Source organism: Micropterus dolomieu, linkage group LG11 (genome assembly GCF_021292245.1).
Source record: "Micropterus dolomieu isolate WLL.071019.BEF.003 ecotype Adirondacks linkage group LG11, ASM2129224v1, whole genome shotgun sequence".
Lineage (NCBI taxonomy): Eukaryota > Metazoa > Chordata > Actinopteri > Centrarchiformes > Centrarchidae > Micropterus > Micropterus dolomieu.
The window spans coordinates 8,028,673-8,050,585 of NC_060160.1; the positions used below are offsets into that span (position 1 = coordinate 8,028,673).

Consider the following 21,913-nt stretch of genomic DNA (forward strand, 5'->3'; position numbering starts at 1 on the left):
CAGGTGGAGAGACTTTTCTGTTTCTTCTTTTCTAGTCGTGTTTAGTCACATCACAATGTTGGCTAAGCCTGTATAATGGGTTGAGTCATGGTTTCACTTACTCAGGATTATATTTTAAACAGTTAATCTTTCTAAAGAAATATTTGGTTAATATTATTGTCATTATGGGCAAAAATGATATTCATTAATGCAGATATGATTACCAGACTCACTATTAAAAGTCCCATGTGGAAAACATGTCAAGCAAACCGAAGGTCAAAAGCGAGAAATGCCACCACAATTACTCAGAGCCCGTAATGAAACCTTCACAATGCTTGTTTTATCCAAACAACAGTATAATCCTCAACACTCTTAACAAAACATTAAAATGATTAGACTTTTAACTTTTAACGAAAAAGCAACCATATTTCTTTTAATCATCATATTCCCTGTTGTCCCCAGCTTCTGTCCCCCTTCTCTTGCAGGTGTTGTCCTTTCTCTGTACTGTCTGTTTGTCCCCCATCGCCAAGTCTGCCCCCCTGTCCAGCCCAGTGAAAAATCAATACATAATTAAATAAATAATAAAACAGAAAGAAAAAAAAAAGAAAAAGCAACTAATCTTCACATTTGTAATGCTGGAACCTCAAAATAATTGGATTAGTAATTTTCTGTCTATCTATGAACTAATTGTTTCAGCTGTTTTTGTATAAACTATTTGTTAAACTGTAGTTTTATTTATAACCAAACATATTTTTCTCATATGTTTTGTGTGTAAAAACAAGTAATAAGTATAGCTGTCAGACAAATGTAGTGAAGTAAAATCTACAACATTTCGCTCTGAGATGTAAAAGAAGAAAGTGGCATGAAAAACCACTCAGGTATCTTAAATTTGTACTTGAGTAAATGTACTTAGTTACAGTCCACCACTAATCACAGGTGATACATTTCTCACCCCATTGCATTTTGCAAAAGGTGGGATGGTCCTCTTAACAAATAGAAGGAAGCAGCATTGTATGTTGTTAATTTATAAGGATCTACTGCAAAACTGCCCAAAAACTCTCTGGTTACATTTAAAAACAGAACTCACAATGTCACATCACAGGACATTTTAACATTAGCTGCAGGCTACCTCTTGGTCACACTCAACCATAGTTTTCATCATGCTTGTAAATGTTTTTTTTAATTATGAATATGTACAATGTGTATCTGTGAATTATCTGTGTGTCAGTCTACTTAAATTTTACATTTTTGTACTGAGGCCTCTCTTGAAAAAGAGATCTCAGTGAGAGTACCTGTTTAAATAAGGTATTAATAATATTTTTATTTATGATTACTGTAGCCTTTGTGGTTTCTGTAGCCTTGCCTTTTCTCTAGAATAGAACAGATTTCTCTCTATATATGTATACTTATTATTATTATTATTATTAATGGTGGCAATAGTAGTAAAAGTAATAGCAAAATTAGGCTATTTATTTATATATTATACAAAGATAATTAAGTAGGTTAAAAGCAAAACAAAATGTGTCCAGAAAAATACATACATTCAAAATATGGCATGGTTGACATTTACTACTTGTATTTACTCATAGTTACAAATTGACTCAGTAAAAAGAGAAGAATTTGGCCCTTTAGTAGCAGTGGCTGAATCCCGCGTTGTCCAAACATATGCTGCTGTTCAGACGTCACTTCCTGTATTTAAAAATGGCGAACAGCTACATTGAAGTCTGTAAATGAAGTGTGTTTTGGTGCATGTCAACCTGAATATCTGGAGCTGCTGGGAAGTGAAACGCCATCTGATGCAGCGATAGAAACCAGCACCGGTTGCGTGGGAGGCTGATAAAAAGTAAATGTGCTTGTTTTTATTCGCTTGTTTACAGTCAAACGATCAAATACGCGGCCACACAGCCTGGAAGTGTTTCATCGTGTAACAGTGTTCATACATTGTAGCTCCTGCTGCCCGTTTCCTCGGACAAAACTTTCATTGAAAGGAAGGATTTTTTTTGTAACAGTAACTTGTTAGCCAATACTAACACTAAAGAGCTAACTTGGCTTGCAGCTGATTTAATGTGAGCCTTGGTAAATGTGAAAAATACAGAGGATGCTGTTCACTGTGTGGGAAATGTGAAGTGACAGAAGTTAGCTGTGTTCAGCCTTGTGCTAACTTGAACGTCTGCTGTGAGACAGTATTGCTGATGGCTTTAAGTGTATAAGCAGTGACATCAGCTAGTTTTAAGTAGTTTTTATTGCCTTGAGGGATAACACTAGCTACCTGAACTAGCCTATGATAAACAAGATGACTGTGGTGGATCTGGCCAAAAGGTCAATTGATCCCCGCCATCCCGATATCTGCTAATTGCAGATAAATCAGTATCAACAGCCGATAAATGACAATTAAAATAGAAACAGAGAGATGGATGATGGATCCTTCAGTCATGTTATGAGTGTTGTTGTTGCATAGTTTGCCCACCAGAGGGCACTCTGCGCTTCCCCCCTGTTGGAAACACCTGTTTGGAACAAAACACAGAAATGAGGTGTATTTTTGTTCAAAGTGCTATTTATAACAATGAAAAAAGATTATTTTTAAACCCCATTATTACATGTTATATTTGTGAGGTCTCATCACTAAACATAACAAAATGTTAGGGATAATCTTTGTTTATGTTATGTGTTTCTGAAAAGAAGAAAAAAAGAATATTGGCTTTAAAGTCATCAATTATCAAATTCATATCTGTCTTAAATATCCCATATCGGTTGAGCTCTATTAGATATTGCTTGATTTTTACTGTATATATGTATGAAATGTTGGTGTTGATGTGTTAAAACAATGTAGAAATACATTAAAGTTTGAAATGTGAAAGCTATCATTAGTTTGGTGTTAAAAAGGAACTCACTTTGTCTGCCAAATGTAAATATTTGTTTTATACAGTATTCTACTGAATTTAAAGTGTTAAAGTTAGTAAAGTATTATTTTTATAATCAACACTTCATTTGCTTTCCGTGTAGAGGTTAACCATGAGTAGCCGCAGAAAGAGAGCCCCTCCTGTGAGGGTGGACGAAGACGACAAGAAGAGGTTGAACTGGAATATGTTGGAGGACCGCAAGAACGAGGTGAACCAGAAGGATGACCATACACCAACCTGCTCCATTCTTCCTGTTGACCCTATTCCCAGCAGCTCCTTTCTCTTGACCACAGAGGACGTCACGGAGACTGCCTGTACCAGCTCAGTCCGGCTTACAGAGGAACTCCCTGGTACGTCATCAGAGAACACCACTGCCTCCCTGGCCCTCACTGTGGAGCCAGCTTTGAAGCAGGCCCCAATCTGGAAGGCGCTCATTGGGGAGTTCAGTGTCCGGCCGACTTGGATCCCATCTGACTGTGAACAGAGAGCTTTCACGCTCCACAGGATGGGTGACCAGCTCTGCCTCAGTTACTGCAGCTATGCTGAGAGTTCAGAACTGCAGTGGAGGCCGGACAAGGACACTTGCACAGTGGAGTGTGGCTTCAGTGTGATGCCGCTGGAGGACCTCGACTGGATGCAGAAGAGGAGGGTTGTGCAGCTCTGCCACCAGGCAAAAGAGGGGTCAGTCAAGGTATGAAGGCATGTCAGAGAGGAGCGAATGAAAAATACTCTGTCAATAATAATTTTACTTTCTTCAATGTTTAGATTCATCTTCAGATAGCTGGATAAACTGATGTGAGTGCAAGATGTAACCATACCAATAATGAAAAACAAGGCTGCATATTTACATGTACTACATTGTCATAGTTTGAGTTTGGTATCATTTGCCTGAAATTCATTATCTAATTTAAAAACATTAACTTAATTTCAGCCTTTATCTAAAGAAAACAAGGACAATTTTATTATGAATATTACCTTGTTTTCAATGTATGAACACCTGCTTTTAAAATAAGACTGCACTTGTGACATACTGTGGTGTGTTAATGAAGTATCGGCAGGCTTTGTTGTTTTTTGGGGGGGGCATTTTATCCCTTTATTAGAGAACTGACAGTAGATAACTCACAGGAAATGAGGAGAGAGAAAGATATGAAAATCACTGACTTACTGTCATCCACTTTTCACAACCACAAAGTCATATTCTTTGGTTGGATTGAAAACCCGCTTTCCTGCTCTTTAGGTCGGGATGACGAAAAGTCAAAGTTCAGTGGTTCACAGTGTTAAAAAAAATGGTATTTCTCCCATCAGCTGTGGTTTGTCTGCATCTGGCAGGTGGGAATTTACTTGCTGGAAACTGGGCTCGGGAAGCCCGAGTTCCTCAGCGAGGGAAATGCTCGGCTGAAGAAAGCAAATCAACTAATGCAGAAGTTAATGGAGTATTTCTACGATTTCATTATCCCCGGTAAGTGTTTGGTTGTAATGTCTAAATAATGCTGTTATCCAAGTTCTCAAATACCATGACAGCCTCACCATTATTAAATCAAGTATAACTCTTCATCATAGTAACAATTATAATACATTGATTTTTCTGCTGTATTTTCCATTTAGAACTTGTAGATAATGAGGAGGAGGAATGTGACACCGACCTTGAGAGGCAAAATGTCGAGGAGCTCTATGATTACGTCAGGCATCTGCACCAGAGAGAGAGCCGGGAGGTGACCTATGACGTCCAGCACAAAGCTCTCATTCCTGTTCTCAGGCCCTATCAGAGCCAGGCCGTCAACTGGATGCTGTGGAGAGAGAAATCCAGGAACACTTCACCGAAAGGTACTCACTTCTTGTCTGGTACAACTGTACATTGCTGGCCTGATTCCCTGCTGTACTCTTGATGTTGATTGTCCAGTTAATTGGTCTTATGAGATGTAAAACATTGAAATTTAGGATGATTCTGGAGCGAGCTGTACTTGTGGTTTTGCTTTAAACAACAAATCATGCACAAACTTTTAACGCCAACCATTTGTTGGCAACCAATCAGTGTAACATAGATTTTTAGAGGTCTGTGAGAGCAGGCTGTGTTGCAAATGAGCTGTTGCATTTCATTACCCTGAAACTGGATCCTGGAACTTGGATATCGGAGCACTTCTGAGCAGTGATGAAATTTAGGTTCAGGAGTAAAGTGGAAACAAAAGCAACTGAGGCGATGGCTACACTTAAAGTTCCTGTAGTGGAAAAAGTTCTGCGTTAGGATATTTTAGTGAGATTGTCATTGTTTAACATTTCTTTGCAGAACAAATGCTGCATTTCCTCTGGCGGGAGATGATCACTTTGTGCGGCAAGAAGTTGTTTTACAACCCTTTTACTGGCTGGTAAGAATTTGAATCCCCTCATGTTAAAGGATAATTTCTGTATTTTTAATCTCCTCTCCCTCCATCTGCGTTTCCTGTAACAACTTTCCTCTCACAACATTTCAGAGTGAGAATTGTCCTTGAGTGAGATTTCTGTTTCTTGTTAAAAATAAGGTGTCAAAGGAAGTCACTAGTAGGGATCCTTTCCATGATGTTGTCAGACACCTTGTAACTGTCTGAGCCTGGCACTTTATCATTTTACTGCCAACACCATTTACCCAAACCGTTTCCCAAAAGCATCGTTGCTAACTACGGTAGCAACTTCCTTGGTTGGAACTATGCAGTTGCAACGCAACTGTTTCCCGAAACCCTAGTTCGAACTACGGAGGTAACTAAGTTGGTAACTTACATGGTACGAACCATCGTTAAGCGACGCATGTGTTCCCCGAAACCATAGTTCCGACGAACATCGCACCAACTGTTGTTAAGTTGCATAGGTCGAACTATAGCTGCTGAGCTGTGGTTAGAAGCTTAGTTCACAGTGACTACGTCACAGATAGCAGAAAATGCAGCGTTAGGAGGTGGATTTAATGTGTTTTAAGCAGGGAATGTTAGATAATCCTAAAGTTTTTTTTTTAAATGTAGTTATAAAAGTACTTTAAATGTATTTGTCGGGTCATGGGTAGGGTTGCATTGATTCAGTACTAAGTATCTTAGTGTAGACCATCTACAAACAGCAGGTGCTTTACCCACAGATTACCCATCTATTCACAATAACTTGATTTAATATTACCAGTACAAAGTTTAAAGGACAAAACGGAGAATGTAAAGACATAACTTTTATACCTTCATGTATATATTTCTAGGCCTCTGAGGACCATGGGTGCTCTCTAGTCTTCATTACAAACATAAATATAAAAAGGGACAGCATAAAATTCATTAAAGTACTGTAATGAATAAATCCCTGAGAGCTTTCGTTGCCATTATAACAAAGATAAATAGAGAACTCATGGGATTCGAACGCGTGTTTGTCTCAGGACAGAACATTCACATGTTCAGCCACTTATCACACTGAGTTAGTCTTAAGACCTTTATATCATTTGCGGCCAAGGGAATCATAATAGTGTTAAATTGTTAAACTGAAGATACTTGCGGATTAAACCTATTTCACTAAATGTCTTGTAATCGCTTATAGTTCTTAATTTCTTCTTCTAAGTTATAGCCTATATTTAGGCTAAATAAAACGATTAGGTTATATATTATTGTTTTCATTAACACTATCGTTGATTTTTTTGTTGTTGCCGGTACGACTATAATGTGAAAAGCCTAAATAATAAGCTAGCACAATAATGTCAGTTAATATTGGTCACAGCTGACATATTTAGGCAGAATATGACAACGTTTTGTGAGTTTCCTGCTGTGAAAGTCAGACAAACACACCTGGAAACATGTTAGTCCGAACTCTGTTGGTTCAAACCACGGTGGTACCAACAAAGTAGGACCGTTTTGGGAAACGGTCGTACCATTTTGGGAAACAGTCCTACCATTTTGGGAAACGGTCGTACTTCAGACGTTTGTTAGTTTAACGATGCATCGTACCAACATAGTTCAGTGCTACCTTCCTTGGTTGTTCGGGAAACGCACCAGATCGGAAGTTTCTGCTGTCGCCCCTATACATTGGGGATGAGTGGAATTTCTTTATGGTGCTCAAAACATAAAAAAAAACTCAAGAGCAACATGCTTTTCCAGAAACGACGTTCAGATTAATGTTCACTTTTGCTTATACATTTTAACTGTACTTTTTCCAATTCTTTAAGCATTGTTGAATAAATTTAATTTAAGTCACCTCCATTGTGTGGGTCGGGAGCAGAGGTGTCATAAGCTGGTATGTCAGAACCTCAGCATATAAATCCAAAAAAGGGTTTGCCCCCTTCCTGATTTCTTATTTTTTTGCATGTTTGTCACACTGAAATGTTTCAGATCATCAAACAAATTGAAATATTAGACAAAGGTAATACAAGTAACACAGGTAACACAAGTACACAAAATACAGTTTTTAAATGAAGGTTTTTATTATTAAGGGAGAAAATAATCCAAACCTACCTGGCCCTTTGTGAAAAAGTAATTGCCCCCCTTTGTTAAATCATGAATTAACTGTGATTAATCACATTTTTTGGGAAGCTGAGTTCAATTTCATTAGCCACACCCACGTCTACTTATTGCCAAACCTATTGAATCAAGAAATCACCTAAATATAACCTTTCCGACAAAGTGAAGTAGGCTAAAAGAGCTCAAAAAGCAACACATTCCCACGATCTAAAGAAATTCAAGAACAAATGACAAACAAAGTCGTTAACATCTATCAGTCTAGGAAGGGTTACAAAGCCATTTCTAAGGCTTTGGGACTCTAGCAAACTACGGTGAGAGCCATGATTCACAAATAGAGAAAACTTGGAACAGCAGTGAGACTTCCTAGGAGTGGCCAGCCTACCAAAATTACTCCAAGAGTACAGCGACAGCTCATCCAGAAGATCCGAAAAAAACCCAGAACAATATGTAAAGAACTGCAGGCCTTACTTGCCTCAGTTAAGGTCAGGGTCCATTATTCAACAATAAGAAAGAGACTGGGCAAAAATGGCATCCATGGGAGAGTTTTAAGGCGAAAACCACTGCTGACCAAAAAGAACACAAAGGTTCATCTAACATTTGCCATAAAACATCTTAATGATCCCCAAGACTTTTAGGAAAATATTTTGCGAACTGACGAGACAAAAGTTTAACTTTCTGGAAGGTGAGCGTCCTGTTAAATCTGGCGTAAAACCAACACAGCATTTTATAAAAAGAACATCATGGCAACAGTACAATATAGTGGTGGTAGTGTGATGGTCTGGGGCTGTCTTGTTGCTCCAGGACCTGGAAGACTTGCTGTGGTAAATGGAACCATAAATTCTGCTGTCTACCAAAAAATCCTGAAGGAGAATGTCCGGCCATCTGTTCGTGACCTCAAGCTGAAGCGCACTTGGGTTCTGCAGAAGGACAATGATCCAAGTCCACCTCTGAATGTTGTAAGAAAAACAAAATGAAGACTTTGGAGTGGACTAGTCAAAGTTCTGACCTGAATCCGATTGAGATGTTGTGGCATGACCTTAAAAAGCGGTTAAGGCTTGAAAATCCTCCAATGTGGCTGAATCACAGCAATGCTGCAAAGATGAGTGGGACAAAATTCCTCTACAGACTCATTGGCAGTTATCGCGGACGCTTGATTGCAGTGGTTGATGCTAAGTGTGGCCCAAACAGTTATTAGGTTTAGGGGGCAATCACTTTTTCACACAGGGCCATGTAGGTTTGGATTTTTTTTCTCTTTTAATAATAAAAACCTTAATTTAAAAACTGCATTTTGTGTTTACTTGTGTTATCTTTGTCTAATATTTCAATTTGAATTTGATGATCTGAAACATTTTAGTGTGATCAAACATGCAAAAAAAAAAAAAAGAAATCATGAAAGGGGCAAACACTTTTTCATACCACTTTATCTGCTTGGCTAGTTAAGTGGGGAAATACATCTTTCTTTGTCTGAACTGACCCTTTAATTTGCTGTTTTGGTGTCCTTCAGTGGACGACACAGTCTTCCCTTTTGTTGTAGTTTCAATGATTTGAGTTTTTTTAGCGATGCATAAAATTATTTTTGGTTTTGTTTGTTTTTCCCAGCTTAATCCGAGAATTTCCCTTGGCTGGTGTGGAGTGGCCTGGTGGTATCCTGGCTGATGAAATGGGGCTGGGAAAGACGGTGGAAGTTTTGGCTCTTATCCTGTTTCACACCCGACAGAACCTTGAGCAGGAAGCCCTCACCCTGCCTGTGGTGAGGATCAGTACGCAGTTACAGTTAAAGATACAGACTGTTAAAAATACAGAATTTTCTCGTCCCTTCTTTCTCCCCTTTTCTGTCTGCCTTCATGGATGATTATTAACATAGGAAAAGTTATATGATGTAGGATTTTTGTCTACCGTTCTATTTATTTTTAAAATGCTCTTTATTGAAGGCCTCAGCTACATTGTGAAAATGTAAAATTCTGTATATCTTCTGCTCTTGCAGGGACAATCTGTGAATTATTTCGTACCTCCTCGTCCCCTAGAAAGAGAAAAAGTAATCCGCTGCAAGTCTGAAGTTCAGCCTAAAATGAAACTATCCCATCCAAGTATGTCACTCACAATCCTCTCAGACATCACAGCTTTTATTTCCACTGCGGTTTTGATTTAGATTTTTTACTACTGTTGTTGTGCAGCTGTGCGTGTCATGCTCCTCACTGCAATCAAGGAGATGAGATCTGGCAAAGGAGCCTCCGTCAACGCCATCTTCACCTACATCCGTGCCACGTATGGTTATGACCTCCTTAAAAACCGCAACCACATCAGGAAGACCCTGGCGAAGCTGATAGATGAAAGCCTGGTTGACCGGGTCAAAGGTCGTGGCTTGGCGGGGTCATTTAAACTGGGAAAGAACTACAAAGAAACTAAGAAGGCATTAGCGGGAGCATCCAAGTCTGTAAGAATAAAGAGTTTCAAGTATAAATGTTTTATTTTTACAAATATTACTTGATTGTATTATCTGACTTTTGTCTGATTTCGTTTTTTTAGAATTCCAAAAACATAGAGAGCACGCCGAGAAAAATATTTCAGAGAAGAGCAAAAGAGAAGGCTGAAGCAGCTCTGCAAAACTCTCTTGCAGAAGATCAAAAAGATCTGTACTCCCCTACATCTGACTATCTAGTACCAGAAGAAATGGAAACAAAGAAGGGCTGGGATGAAAGTCTGAAAGAGAAAGCCGATCAGTCCGGTGACATGCTTGCTACATCTACGGCAGCCTCACAGATGTCTCAGGATAAAATTGAGTCAGATACACAGGACATGCCCAGAATGGATGATCTAGGTGAAGGAAGGGTAGAAGCTCCGCAACTTGATCCACATGAGGATACAGAAACTCCCACCAGAGCATCTGTTGTCCCTTTCAACACCCCGGACTACCGCTTTGAGTGTATCTGTGGTGAACTGGGCATTATTGACTACAAGGCCCGCGTCCAGTGTATGAACTGCCAGCTGTGGCAGCATGCAGACTGTGTAAACTACAAAGAAGAAAGCCTTGAAACTACACCTTTCTACTGCCCTCACTGCCTGGTCGCCATGAAACCCGTCTCCACCGGTGCCACCCTCATCATCTCCCCGAGCTCCATCTGCCACCAGTGGGTGGAGGAGATCAATCGCCACATCAGGTCCTCCTCACTGCGAGTGCTGGTGAGAATGTAGATGGATGTATTCATCTTTTGTCCAAATTTGATTATTATTTCCTCCTGCGTGTTTAGTATTACAAGAAATGGCTACATCTGTCTGTCGACTGGTCCACTACTTTGGTCCAGATCAGAGGATGAGGCCTATTGACTTTGGTGATCCACTACTTCTCCTCTAGCACCATCAGCAGGTCAAAGTTTTCACATGCATAACTAATGACATTCCCATCAGCCTCAGCTGTACTGTGTTTAGTGTTAATTAGCAAATGTCAGATGATACACATGGTAAACATTATACATGTTAACATCCAGGTGTTAGCATTTAGCTCAAAGCGATGCTGTGTCCAAGTAGAGCCGATATCATGGCTGTAGACTCGTAGTCTTGTTTAAGTGTGCTTTCTTCACCTTTGAAGGGGGAATTCAATAGAAATATGTATAAAATCAGATGTAAGTAATGTGACTGGAAGCCAGATATGTTTCTCTTTTAACCATAAACAGTAGGTAGCAATACTTTTAAATATTCTGTATAGACCCTCCACCACACTTGAGTACCACTGTCTTAAAATATCACAACTACATAAATTTCTATCATGGATCATAATTTTTTAATTTGTGTGTTTTGCCAAGCCTGATATGAGTTGAGATTACAGTCACAGATTAATAGAGAACATTACTTACATGAAGTCTTTTATCTCAAGTGTTTTACATGATTAAGGCAGATAAGCACTGTGTTCTGTTCTCTCCAGCAGATGCTGTTTACATTGCCATTTGTTGCAGCTATTAGGACTCTACACATGGTCAAAATTCAGTACATTTAATTTGACGACTGTTGCATTTGTGCATAAACAACGGCCTCCGAGGGCCACTTGACTTTTACTCTTTATTTATGTGCACACTTCTCTCCTCTGATCTCACAGTTGTTGTTCTCTCACATTTTACCTTCCACTTCCAAAAACCCCAACCTGACAAAACTGTTGAGCTTAAAGTACTTTGCTAATTAATATCTTTATCTCAGGTTTATCAGGGTGTGAAGAAGCATGGATTCATCCAGCCACATATGCTTGCGGAGCAGGATGTGGTCATCACCACATACGACGTGCTGCGGTCAGAGCTCAACTATGTAGACATTCCTCACAGTAACAGCAAGGATGGACGTCGCTTCCGCAACCAGAAGCGCTACATGGCCATACCCAGTCCTCTGGTGGCCGTTGAGTGGTGGCGCATCTGTCTGGACGAGGCTCAGATGGTTGAATGTCCCACTGCGAAGGTGAGCTGAAGGGAATCCAGAAGTACCTGTGGTTTGATTAGTTACACAGTAAACTTGGATGGATAGCTTTTGTGTTTATAACTTTTCTAAATTGAATACTGACCACAAAGTTTGGAATGGTTAAATAAAATCTTATTATTGTGTATGTGAGTTGTCAAACTATGTGTTTAATACAATGTTTTATTTCATTTTGTCAATTGATGCTTTGTTTGTGCTCCCTTTTTTATTTTACTGTCAGGCTGCAGAAATGGCTTTACGTCTCGCATCTGTCAACCGCTGGTGTGTCAGTGGTACTCCTGTCCAAAGAGGCTTAGAAGGTAATAGCAAAAAAAAATCATTACCTTGAAAAAACACACTAAGGATCAAAGCAGGCCTTGATTAGAGGCTCTGTGATTTGTCTCTTCAGGATCTAAACAATGTTTAAAAAACATCAAAACCTGCTTAAGACAACAAAATAAATCTCTGAAATGATGTTGGTTTCCTACAGATCTGTATGGCCTTGTGCTTTTCCTTGGTGTTGACCCCTACTGGGTAAAACACTGGTGGGACCAGCTGCTTTATCGTCCTTATCGACGTGGAAACACAGAGCCGCTGTACTATGTAATTGCTCAGTTATTGTGGCGATCAGCTAAAAAAGACGTCATTGATCAGGTAGGAAAACAAAAGTTCGGTATTTCTGTGACCCTGTATGATTTTTTACTAGTTTAAAGAATCTCTAATAGACACTGAAAAATATTTTAATTATGACAAGACATAATGTTGCATTTCAGAATATGTGCTCATTTCAGAAAATGTAATGCAGTGTATTTGATCATCTGTTCTTCCAGATCCAGATTCCCCCGCAGACAGAGGAGGTACACTGGTTGCACTTTTCCCCTGTCGAGGGTCACTTCTACCACCGTCAGCATGAAGTTTGCTCCCAGGACGCTCTGGTCAAACTCAGGAAGATCTCTGACTGGAGCCTGAAACTTGGCAGCCTCGACCGCCGCACCGTCAACACCATCCTGTGCCCATTGCTGAGGCTGCGCCAGGCCTGCTGCCATCCACAAGCTGTGAGGGGGGAGTTCCTGCCTCTGCAGAAAAGGTATACGACACTTGGCTTTTGTGTTTATAACTTGGTATTATGTTTTCAAGATGCTTGTAGGCGAAAGGAGAGGTCTTTAACCGGTGCAGCTGGCTTCAGATAATTAACAATCTTGCTAGACTAAATAGAGTATCACAGCATTAGTAATGGTAATAGACCGCAGCAAGCTTTTTGTCAGTTATACAGTGCGCAGTTGTGTTTATTTAAAGTTGACCCATGTGTAATTTGTATTGGAGGGTTTGTTGAGTGGGTTTGTCTGTGCCGTGACTCCCCTCCCCAGCACCATGACGATGGAGGAACTCCTGAAGTCCCTGCAGAAGAAATGTCGAGTGGAATGTGAAGAAGCTCACAGACAATTGGTGTGCGCGCTCAATGGCCTGGCTGGAATCCACATAATCAGAGGTATAAATCCCCACTTCTGCGCTTGTGCTCCCAGCTTCCCATGGGAATCAGTTTAAACAAAACACAAGCCGTGATCTCATCTTTGTGCCTCCCAACACTTTTTGTACCGAGATGTTTTGTTGCAGCATGTCTCAGTGAGGCGATATGTATAATGTGACCAAGGGTACTGCTGGAGTTTGTATAGCACGTCTCATTAACTCTGCAAGGCATGACAGACATATTGAGTGCCACTAATAATCAACAATTCCTTTGCCACCTGCAGATGAGTTTGGAGAGGCTGCAGAGATGTATAGAGAAGTGCTTCGTTCGTCAGAGGAGCACAAAGACAGACTGAAAACAGATTCATTACAGGTATGTGGCCCCATCCCATTCCTGTCTTTTTCATACGTCTATGATTAACATATGAAGGACTTAATTTCTTTGCTAACCGCAATGGATATATTATATATTTCAAGTTTATGTAAATATTTCTGAATTCTATTCTTTTACTATTGTGCTTAAATAGAGGCTTCATGCAACCCACAATTTGATGGAACTGCTGAATGCAAAGCATCCTGGGATACCTCCAACGCTGCGAGACGACCGACTAAGTGAGGAGGTAATTCAGGAACATATTCTGTTTGCGATTGTTAATTTTGGAAATAAACTTGTGGTATCAAGTTTATTATTTTTTTTTAAGAAATGCTTAACTTTCTTAAAAAAAGAAAGTTTACTCATTTTCTGTGTCTCTTTAGGCAGAGCAGCTGAGACAACACTACATGACCAAATACGACTCAGAAGTAGCAGACGCCTATCAGGGTCTCCAGCCGGTGCTACAGAACATCAAAGAGCTGAAACGCAAAGTGAGAACCCCTTGCATCTGACATCCATTACATCTACATTGAGGCAAATTGTGCTTCATATTATAACAGATAATCTGCCAAATGAAATATACAGTATGGTATATACTACTGTGTTGTATAGGAGTGCTAAGTCAGTGTTTATAGACAAATATATTGGGTGGTAATTCCCTTTTTTATAAAAACTAAATATCAGCCATAACCCTGCATTTAAACCTGAATAAGTGGCTCCCAAAATGGTGTTCAGGAACACTAAAGACATTCCATTTGTGTGTGCAGAAAATTTACTAAATTAGTAGAAAGGTTTCCTTGCTCAAATTTTACTTTTATGTTTCACTCTCCTTTTCACATCCTGTCACAAACAGCATTTGCAATTTCATTATTCATCATATCTAACCTATTTTTTAATCTAATCTAATCTAATAACAAACATAGGAATATTTTTTATTTTTTGAATCGTTGAAATGAGGTTTTGAATTTCCTGACCTCAGCTTTCCACCAGTTGTAATAGAAGTAATGATTAATGCATTTTAATAACTAGTTTATTGTCCCGGGAAGTTGCTAAATACTGTGCCACCGGCTTTTCCTTCAGTTGCAGTACTCAGTAATGGTCAAACATGCATTTGACTTTATTTTATCCCTTTTTATTCTATTGTATTTTACTAATTTTATATTAATTTTTCATGCTCTTATCTTGTTTTTTTGTATTATTCTTTACACTTGTTAAAGCACTTTGTAACTTGTTTTTGAAAAGTGCTCTACAAATAAGGATTATTATTATTATTATTATTATTATTTATCATCATCCACATTTTGGAATGGGAGCAAATACTCTTGACGTTGTGTTATATTGTTCATCATTAGTTTCTGATTCACCAGATGAGATTATTTAATAGCTGGAATGACTTTTGTTCTGTTAACAGTTTGAGACGGTTGAATAGAAAAATTGTAACATTTGGACACTGAAGTCAGATTGATCTGTATTTGTAATAATATTGTAATTAAGGTAAAACCAAAGGACTGTTTCATATATCAAGCTCCTCAAGATCAAATTGTACATGGTCATTTTTAGACATAATTAAGATGTGAAATAGATCAAATCAAAAAGAAAACTAATCATGACAAACTTTCTTTCTCAAGGTGAAGCTGAATTCTCCCTGGTGGCTGGATGTTATCCAGAGGGCGATCCGGTGCTCCACCGACGACGACCTGGTGTCCCGTGTCAAGAATGAGTTGACGTCTAGCTACAAACAACAAGCCCACAAACTCTCCATGGCAGACAAGTAAACTGTTTCTTTATGAAAAAATAGGATTGTTATAGTTAACAATGTTATCCTTAAATAAACACGATAAAAATAAATGGGTCCTGCAGGTTCCGTGATGCCTGTGGTCTGCAGTTCATACTCACATCACAAATGCAAGATCTGATGAAATCCCAAAAGACTGTGCAAGACGCAGTGAAGAGTCTTGAAGGCCCAGCTTCAAAGAAAGTGATTGATGAGGTTACCATTTGTCACCTCAGGCCTATTAGACTGCCACTCAATAAGTAAGACATCAGCATTTTTGACTCATGAAACTCTGCTTTTAAATTTTTGACAGTGCTTGTTAAACTATATGTTTTATTATAACTAATATTCCGCTCGTCATATTTTAGTTGTGTTTTTTGCAAAGCAGATGAACTCTTCACAGATTATGAGTCCAAGCTTTTTTCTCACACGTAAGTAGAGCATATTTTTAGACCTGTCAGACTGTCAATCAAATAGCTTGAAAACTTTTTAAATTGTTGATTTATAAGGAAAAATTGCCTGACAGGGTGAAGGGTCAGACGGCTATCTTTGAAGAAATGATTGAAGATGAGGATGGGCTGGTGGACGACCGCCTCCCCACCACCAGCCGAGGTCTGTGGGCAGCCAGTGAGACTGAGCGCACTCTGAAAGCCATATTGTCTTTTGCCAAAGCTAAACGCATGGACCCAGAGCTGGTGGAAGAGGGCAACACTTTCATGGAGCTGTTTGAGAACTGGAAGAAAGAGTACAAGGTTAACACACACACCACAACTCCTCTCTTCATTTTAAAGCAAGCATGCACAGCCTGTTTAAAAAGCCGGAGTTTGAAGAACAATAGATCGAGCAAGTTGAAGAAAAAAAATTCTCTTTGTTTGAGACAAAGAGGTTTACACATTTGAATGGGGTTGGATGGTTTAATAAAATTATCTGAGATTCAGTATGTTATCTGTGGTTTCAGAAAAGTTTTATGTCCAGAAACACATAGCGGTTATATCATTTTATTTATTTTGTGATCAATTATAAATTGTAAAAGGATCTTGAGGCAATTTGCAAATGTACCAATACATCATAATCATCACATCAGTCATTTCACAGACAAACAAAACTGGAAAACTGTTGAATATATGAACATATTTTGCAAAATATGTGTCATATTGCTTAAATGAATACACAGTTATTGAATGATTGGTTTTTATCAACAGTCACCCTTCTGCACAGGGTCACGGTCATATTGATGGTGGGAAAGAATATATGGATTGCCCCTTTAAGTGCTGATACTAATGAGAGAAACACTCCAGTTTGTTTCTTTTATTAAGAAAGCCGCCTCTGTCCCTTCTCAGGTGCTGCACGAGTACTGGATGGTGCTGAGGAATCACGTGTCGGCCATTGATGAGCTGGGTATGGCCACAGAGAGACTACGTGTCCGTCTGCCTGACGAACCAAAGCCCAAACTGCTGCACATCATTGAGCCACATGAGGTGGGTTAAAGACAGGGAAAAGGTGTATTATTACAACATGTTCATGTCACTCTATCCTATTTAAAAGGTACTTTAAACAAGTCAAGTCCGTTTTATTTATATAGGCCAATTTCACAAATCACAAATTTATAAAGGGGTTTTACCATCTGAAAGGCCTACAAAACCATCTAATCCTAAACCCTGAATTGGGATAAAGAAAAAAATGGAAGGAAAACATAAATATTGTGTTATTAGGGCTAAAATCCTCAAAAGTGTGTTTACTTACTTTAATTTCCACTCCAAAATTAATCTTTATTTGCAGGGTCACTTTACAATGAAGACCGTTTTCACACTAATGTTTAATGTGCTCTCCAGCTTAGTGTTTCTTCATCAGTAGAGCTCAACCCAAAATAGGTCACATGATCATGTGATAGGCTTTGCAGCACAGTTACCCTGATACAGAGTGTACAGTTTGTTCCTTTAGCGAACATAACCAGCCTCTGCAAATGTAAACTCGTTGACATTTTTTAGCGTTCTGTTTTGGATCATTTGGATGATTGTTTCACAATAAACTGCAGTGTAATTTATATGTCTAACTAATATGCAAATGTATGAAATGTGGCTGGTTTTGTCCTAATCAATACACTTTTGAGAGTAAGCCAGTTGTCGACACTGCAGACCTATCATGGAGGAATTAAAAAGCTCAAGTATAGCCTTTGACCCAGTATTGGCCACTATTGTTTTTCATTGTTTCCAAAGATATAATATGCTGCCTATTTTATTGCATTCCTGACCAGGTGGAGCAGAACAGAGTCAAGCTTTTGAACGACCATGCAGTGGCCAAGTCTCAGCTCCAAAAGAAACTTGGCCAGTTTCTGTATCTCACAAATCTGGAGAAGGTATTTTACATTCAACAGTATCTACAAAGCACATACATTCTTTCCCAGGTCATTTAGAGACAATATCTCAAACTGTGTTGCATGATCTCTCTCCAAATAACACAAATTCCTTTGTTCCAGTCCCAGGACAAGTCTACTGGAGGGCTGAACCCAGAGCCATGTCCCATCTGTGCCCGGCCTCTGGGACAGGAGGTGAGCATTATTTAGTTGTAAGGAAGATAGATTTTATATGTCTCATAGTTTGTAATTGTTTCATTGTATTATGCAACATCTCTGATAGTTACTGACTTGACTATTTTGATACACTGGTCGAGCTTTACAGTCAGCCAGTGACTGAAATTACTTCGGAAGTTGATCCATCCTGCACCAAAATTCATGCATTTCATTATTAGATTTTGTGTAATGTCAGGCATGTGTAGAAACATTTCTTGTGCCTGAAGTCAGCAGGTGGAATATTTTGCCTGATTGAGATTTTCATTTGTGTCTTTGTAGAGCAATTTTAAGTTAATTTACATGTGTGATTTTGAAGTTATATTTATCAAGTTTATTGGAGAAACAAATCAAACAGCCTCAAAGTTGCAGTCTTTTCCCACACAAGCATCACCCTTTGGGAGAACAACTTTCTCTTTCCAAGTCTTTTCTTAAAGTTAGCAACCCTTCTTTGGCTTCCCATTGCTTCAAATATACAGTTAAAAGTTATATTTATCTATCAGTTGCAAGGTTACATCAATTGCATTAAGCTGTATTTGTGACCTACAAAGCCTTTTCAATCAGTAGCGCATACTGAAGTTGACTGAAAAGCTCTTCCAGGATTGCTTCCATGGGTGACTGTATATTTCCTATCGCCCAAACTGTAGAATGACTTGTGAACCGCAGCTTCTGTGTTTTCTTTTAAACGTCAGCTATAAACACATCTTTTTAAACTCACTTAAATGATTTTAACTGATGATGTACTGTTTAATTGTATTACAGTCTCTCTGGCTCTTTAAGTTATTACCTTGTGTCATCTTTTGTAGTCATCGTGTCCTCTCGCTCTCTCTTCTCCAGTGGGCGGTGCTGACCTGCGGCCACTGCTTCTGTAATGAGTGCATTGCTATCATTGTGGAGCAGTATAGCGTGGGCTCAAGGCGGCGGGCCATCAAATGTGCCATTTGTAGGCAGACCACGTCCCACGCAGAGATCTCCTATGTGTTTACCACCCAGTCGTCCAGTCAGGACCAGGACATACCGGTCAAGGTCAGTCACACCATCCTCATGTAATTCAGGCCCAGATCTGGATTTTTGTTTTTATTATATCAGTTATGGCTGGATCTAGATGTTAAGACTGTTATGATTGGTTCCATCTGTCTCGATTGTCTAAAAGTTGTTAAATGAATTTAGTAGATCACCTGAATGATTGAGATGTTATTTATTACCATAACAGTCACTTATTAGGGTTTATACTTTTATTCATGCTTGTGAATGTAGGTAATTTTAATTTAAAGCCAAACACAAATAACATTATAGCTCAATTTTCCTCCTCCTGTGTTTGTCAGGGAAGCCACTCCACCAAAGTGGAGGCAGTAGTGAGAACACTGAAGAAGATTCAAGTGACCGATCCTGGGGCCAAGTGTCTCGTCTTCTCCACGGTAACTGTAAACTCTCCCTGTTCTGTAAGTGATTTATTTTGATGATCTTGAATTTTTGATCTCATCCAGTTTGTTTCTTTTTCTCTCCTGCACAGTGGCTGAGTGTCCTGGACATCATTGCTAAGGCTTTGTTTGACAACAACATGGAGTTCTCTCAAATCAATGGGATTCACAAATTCCAGGTTTGAGTCTTCATTGTAATCATTTCTGAATATGCCAAACACTTAAAAGTCCAGTGTGTAATATTTAGGAGGATCTATTGATGAAAATGCAGTACAATTTACATAACTATGTTTTCAGTTACATAATTAACTGTTGTATTTTTATTACCTTAGAATGAGCCATTTCTATCTACATACACCGCAGGTCCCCTTGCATGGAAGTCACCATGTTGCGCCGTCGTGTTTCTATAGTAGCCCAAACGGATAAACTGCTTTACAGGTCACTAAGTTGAATACGTACTAAGAAAAAGAAGAAGAAGTAGTAGTAGTCGTCTGGTTTGTTATATTTTGACAAACCACACGTATTCTTTAGCACAAGAGCCAACAGAGCATGTCAGGCACCGTAGCTTCTCCTGCGCGCTTGCGCAGTGAGGGTTGAGCGGTGGCTGAGCTGTTGGTTGCAATTTGCAACCCTCACACTAGATGCCACTAAAATCTACACACTGAACCATTAACCACATAGTTGCTTTCCCCTGCACTGTACAACACATATACACCAGGTGGGGTTTACCACTTAAGGACAATTCTCTTGTTACAGAAAACATCTTCATTTTCACATACTTACTTTCTAGTTTGAGACTGATGTCCTCCAGCAACACGCTTATTGTAATTAACGTTCCTCTCTGTCCGCTGATATTTAAAAAGTCTAAAAATCACCAATATTTTATTTATTTCTTTAACTGTTGATCCAAGTGTTTTGTTTTTATTTCAGCCTAAGAATTTGTCTAGAGTTGGGATGGGTCACCCATTACGCCTGTTTTAGTTTCCTTTTCTATGTTTTGAAACAAATAAAAAATGAAATGAAATATTTTTAAGATCTGACTGTTCTCGGGTGTAGGTCTTTTATCTCTTCCCGAGGCGCGGCTGAAAACTAGAGGTGGCAGATCATTCGCAGTCTTAAAAAAATATATAAAAAACCCTTAGACTTACTTTTAGATTGCTACGTGGAAACTAGTGCGTTGATTTCGATTTTCCAGGAGAATCTGAGCGCTTTCAAATACGAAGAAAAGATCAACATCCTCCTCCTTCCTCTACACACGGGCTCCAACGGGTTGAACATCATCGAAGCGACTCACGTGTTGCTGGTAGAGCCAATCCTCAACCCTGCTCATGAGCTCCAAGCCATAGGCAGAGTGCACCGGATTGGCCAAACCAAGTAAGAAGAAGGGAGTTAAGTCTGTCTTTGAAGAACATTATCTTAACCATGAACCTTTTCAGCAGTTTTTTCATACCTGCTGTCATATTTCAGTGTGATGGCACACGGCAATTCAAAACTGCACTTAGACAGCGCACACCTCCTTCAAGGCTGCACAGTTATTATGTTATTACTTGAAAATATTTACTGTAGAGACTCCATGGTACCCTGTGGAGTTTTCTTATAAACAAACAAAAATGATGTGTACTAAAGCACATCTAACAAATGTGTTAAATGCCTCTCCTTCCTCAGAAAACATCTGCAAAGCCGATTTCCCTAAGCGATCATGGTCATATCATTACACTTAATGAAAAGTGTCTCCACTATTTTGTTAATTTTATGTAATTTGGATTGTTTTTTCTCTGTCCACCAGGGCAACGTTTGTTCACAGATTCCTAATCAAATCCACTATTGAAGAGAGGATGCAGGCAATGCTGAAGACAGCAGAGAAAAGGTAAGACACAGAATATATGAAATTGTACTTTTGACATTTTTGAATTTAAAACCCATAAATTCAGTTGACTGAAAGTCTTTTTTTCCAGTCACACCAGCACAGCCATGAAGCACTCGGAGGCTGCCGTACTGACAGTAGCCGACTTGGCTGATCTATTTACTGAAGACACTGAACCTCTGGAGTGAATCTGAACACCTTGATACACAGGCAGGGACATCTGCTGAAGCCACACAGGCACTCTTTACACAGTGGTGATAGAAGATTTTGCACATTCCATTTTTTATATAAAAATCCTCAAGTGATCAAATGCATTTCCAAAAAGACATTTTAGCAGGTCATTGATAACAGACTACAACATTTTTCTTAATTGTTTTTAATACCAAATTTTTAATCTCTCTGGGGTATTTATAAATTAGGCTCACTTGTTGTCCTAGTTGTAAGTTACTGTTTCAATAACTGCTGTTCAAGTACATGTTTGATGATCACATTTGACTAGGCTGTACAGTATTGTTGCTTGTGTTCATTAGGTATATGCATTTATATACAAATTCACTATGTTAAGACAAAATGACAAAATTCTAATGCTGAAATCACATCAGTGATTGAGGTATTCTCACAACTTTCAGGAAATAAAAGTCTGTCGATAGCAGGGTGACTTGTTATGACCAACTCTTGTTG

General features: G+C 39.0%; 1 protein-coding gene and 1 long non-coding RNA gene across 3 annotated transcripts; one reads left to right on the plus strand and one right to left on the minus strand.

Annotated features, from left to right (window-relative positions):
• The first annotated feature begins 1,664 nt into the window (after positions 1-1,664).
• Positions 1,665-21,905, plus strand: shprh (SNF2 histone linker PHD RING helicase). Of its 2 annotated transcripts, XM_046062977.1 has the most exons (30): positions 1,665-1,822; positions 2,983-3,570; positions 4,209-4,338; positions 4,485-4,703; positions 5,164-5,242; positions 8,930-9,080; positions 9,315-9,417; positions 9,505-9,764; positions 9,857-10,510; positions 11,519-11,770; positions 12,009-12,087; positions 12,258-12,421; positions 12,598-12,854; positions 13,135-13,256; positions 13,519-13,607; positions 13,762-13,854; positions 13,991-14,098; positions 15,236-15,378; positions 15,468-15,641; positions 15,750-15,812; positions 15,908-16,133; positions 16,722-16,859; positions 17,636-17,737; positions 17,858-17,929; positions 18,785-18,973; positions 19,273-19,365; positions 19,461-19,547; positions 20,564-20,742; positions 21,155-21,235; positions 21,324-21,905. In XM_046062977.1, exons 2-30 carry the CDS (start codon positions 2,992-2,994, stop codon positions 21,418-21,420), a joined length of 4,983 nt encoding a protein of 1,660 aa, XP_045918933.1. In that variant the 5' UTR covers positions 1,665-1,822; positions 2,983-2,991; the 3' UTR covers positions 21,421-21,905. The 2 variants fall into 2 exon arrangements, with proteins under 2 accessions (XP_045918933.1, XP_045918934.1); XM_046062978.1 differs by lacking the exon at positions 20,564-20,742.
• Positions 16,675-20,808, minus strand: LOC123979188. The gene is made up of 3 exons (XR_006827176.1): positions 20,517-20,808; positions 18,735-18,813; positions 16,675-16,835 (listed from the first exon to the last, which is right to left on the minus strand). It is a non-coding gene; the product is annotated as an uncharacterized LOC123979188 (long non-coding RNA).
• Positions 21,906-21,913: the final 8 nt, after the last annotated feature.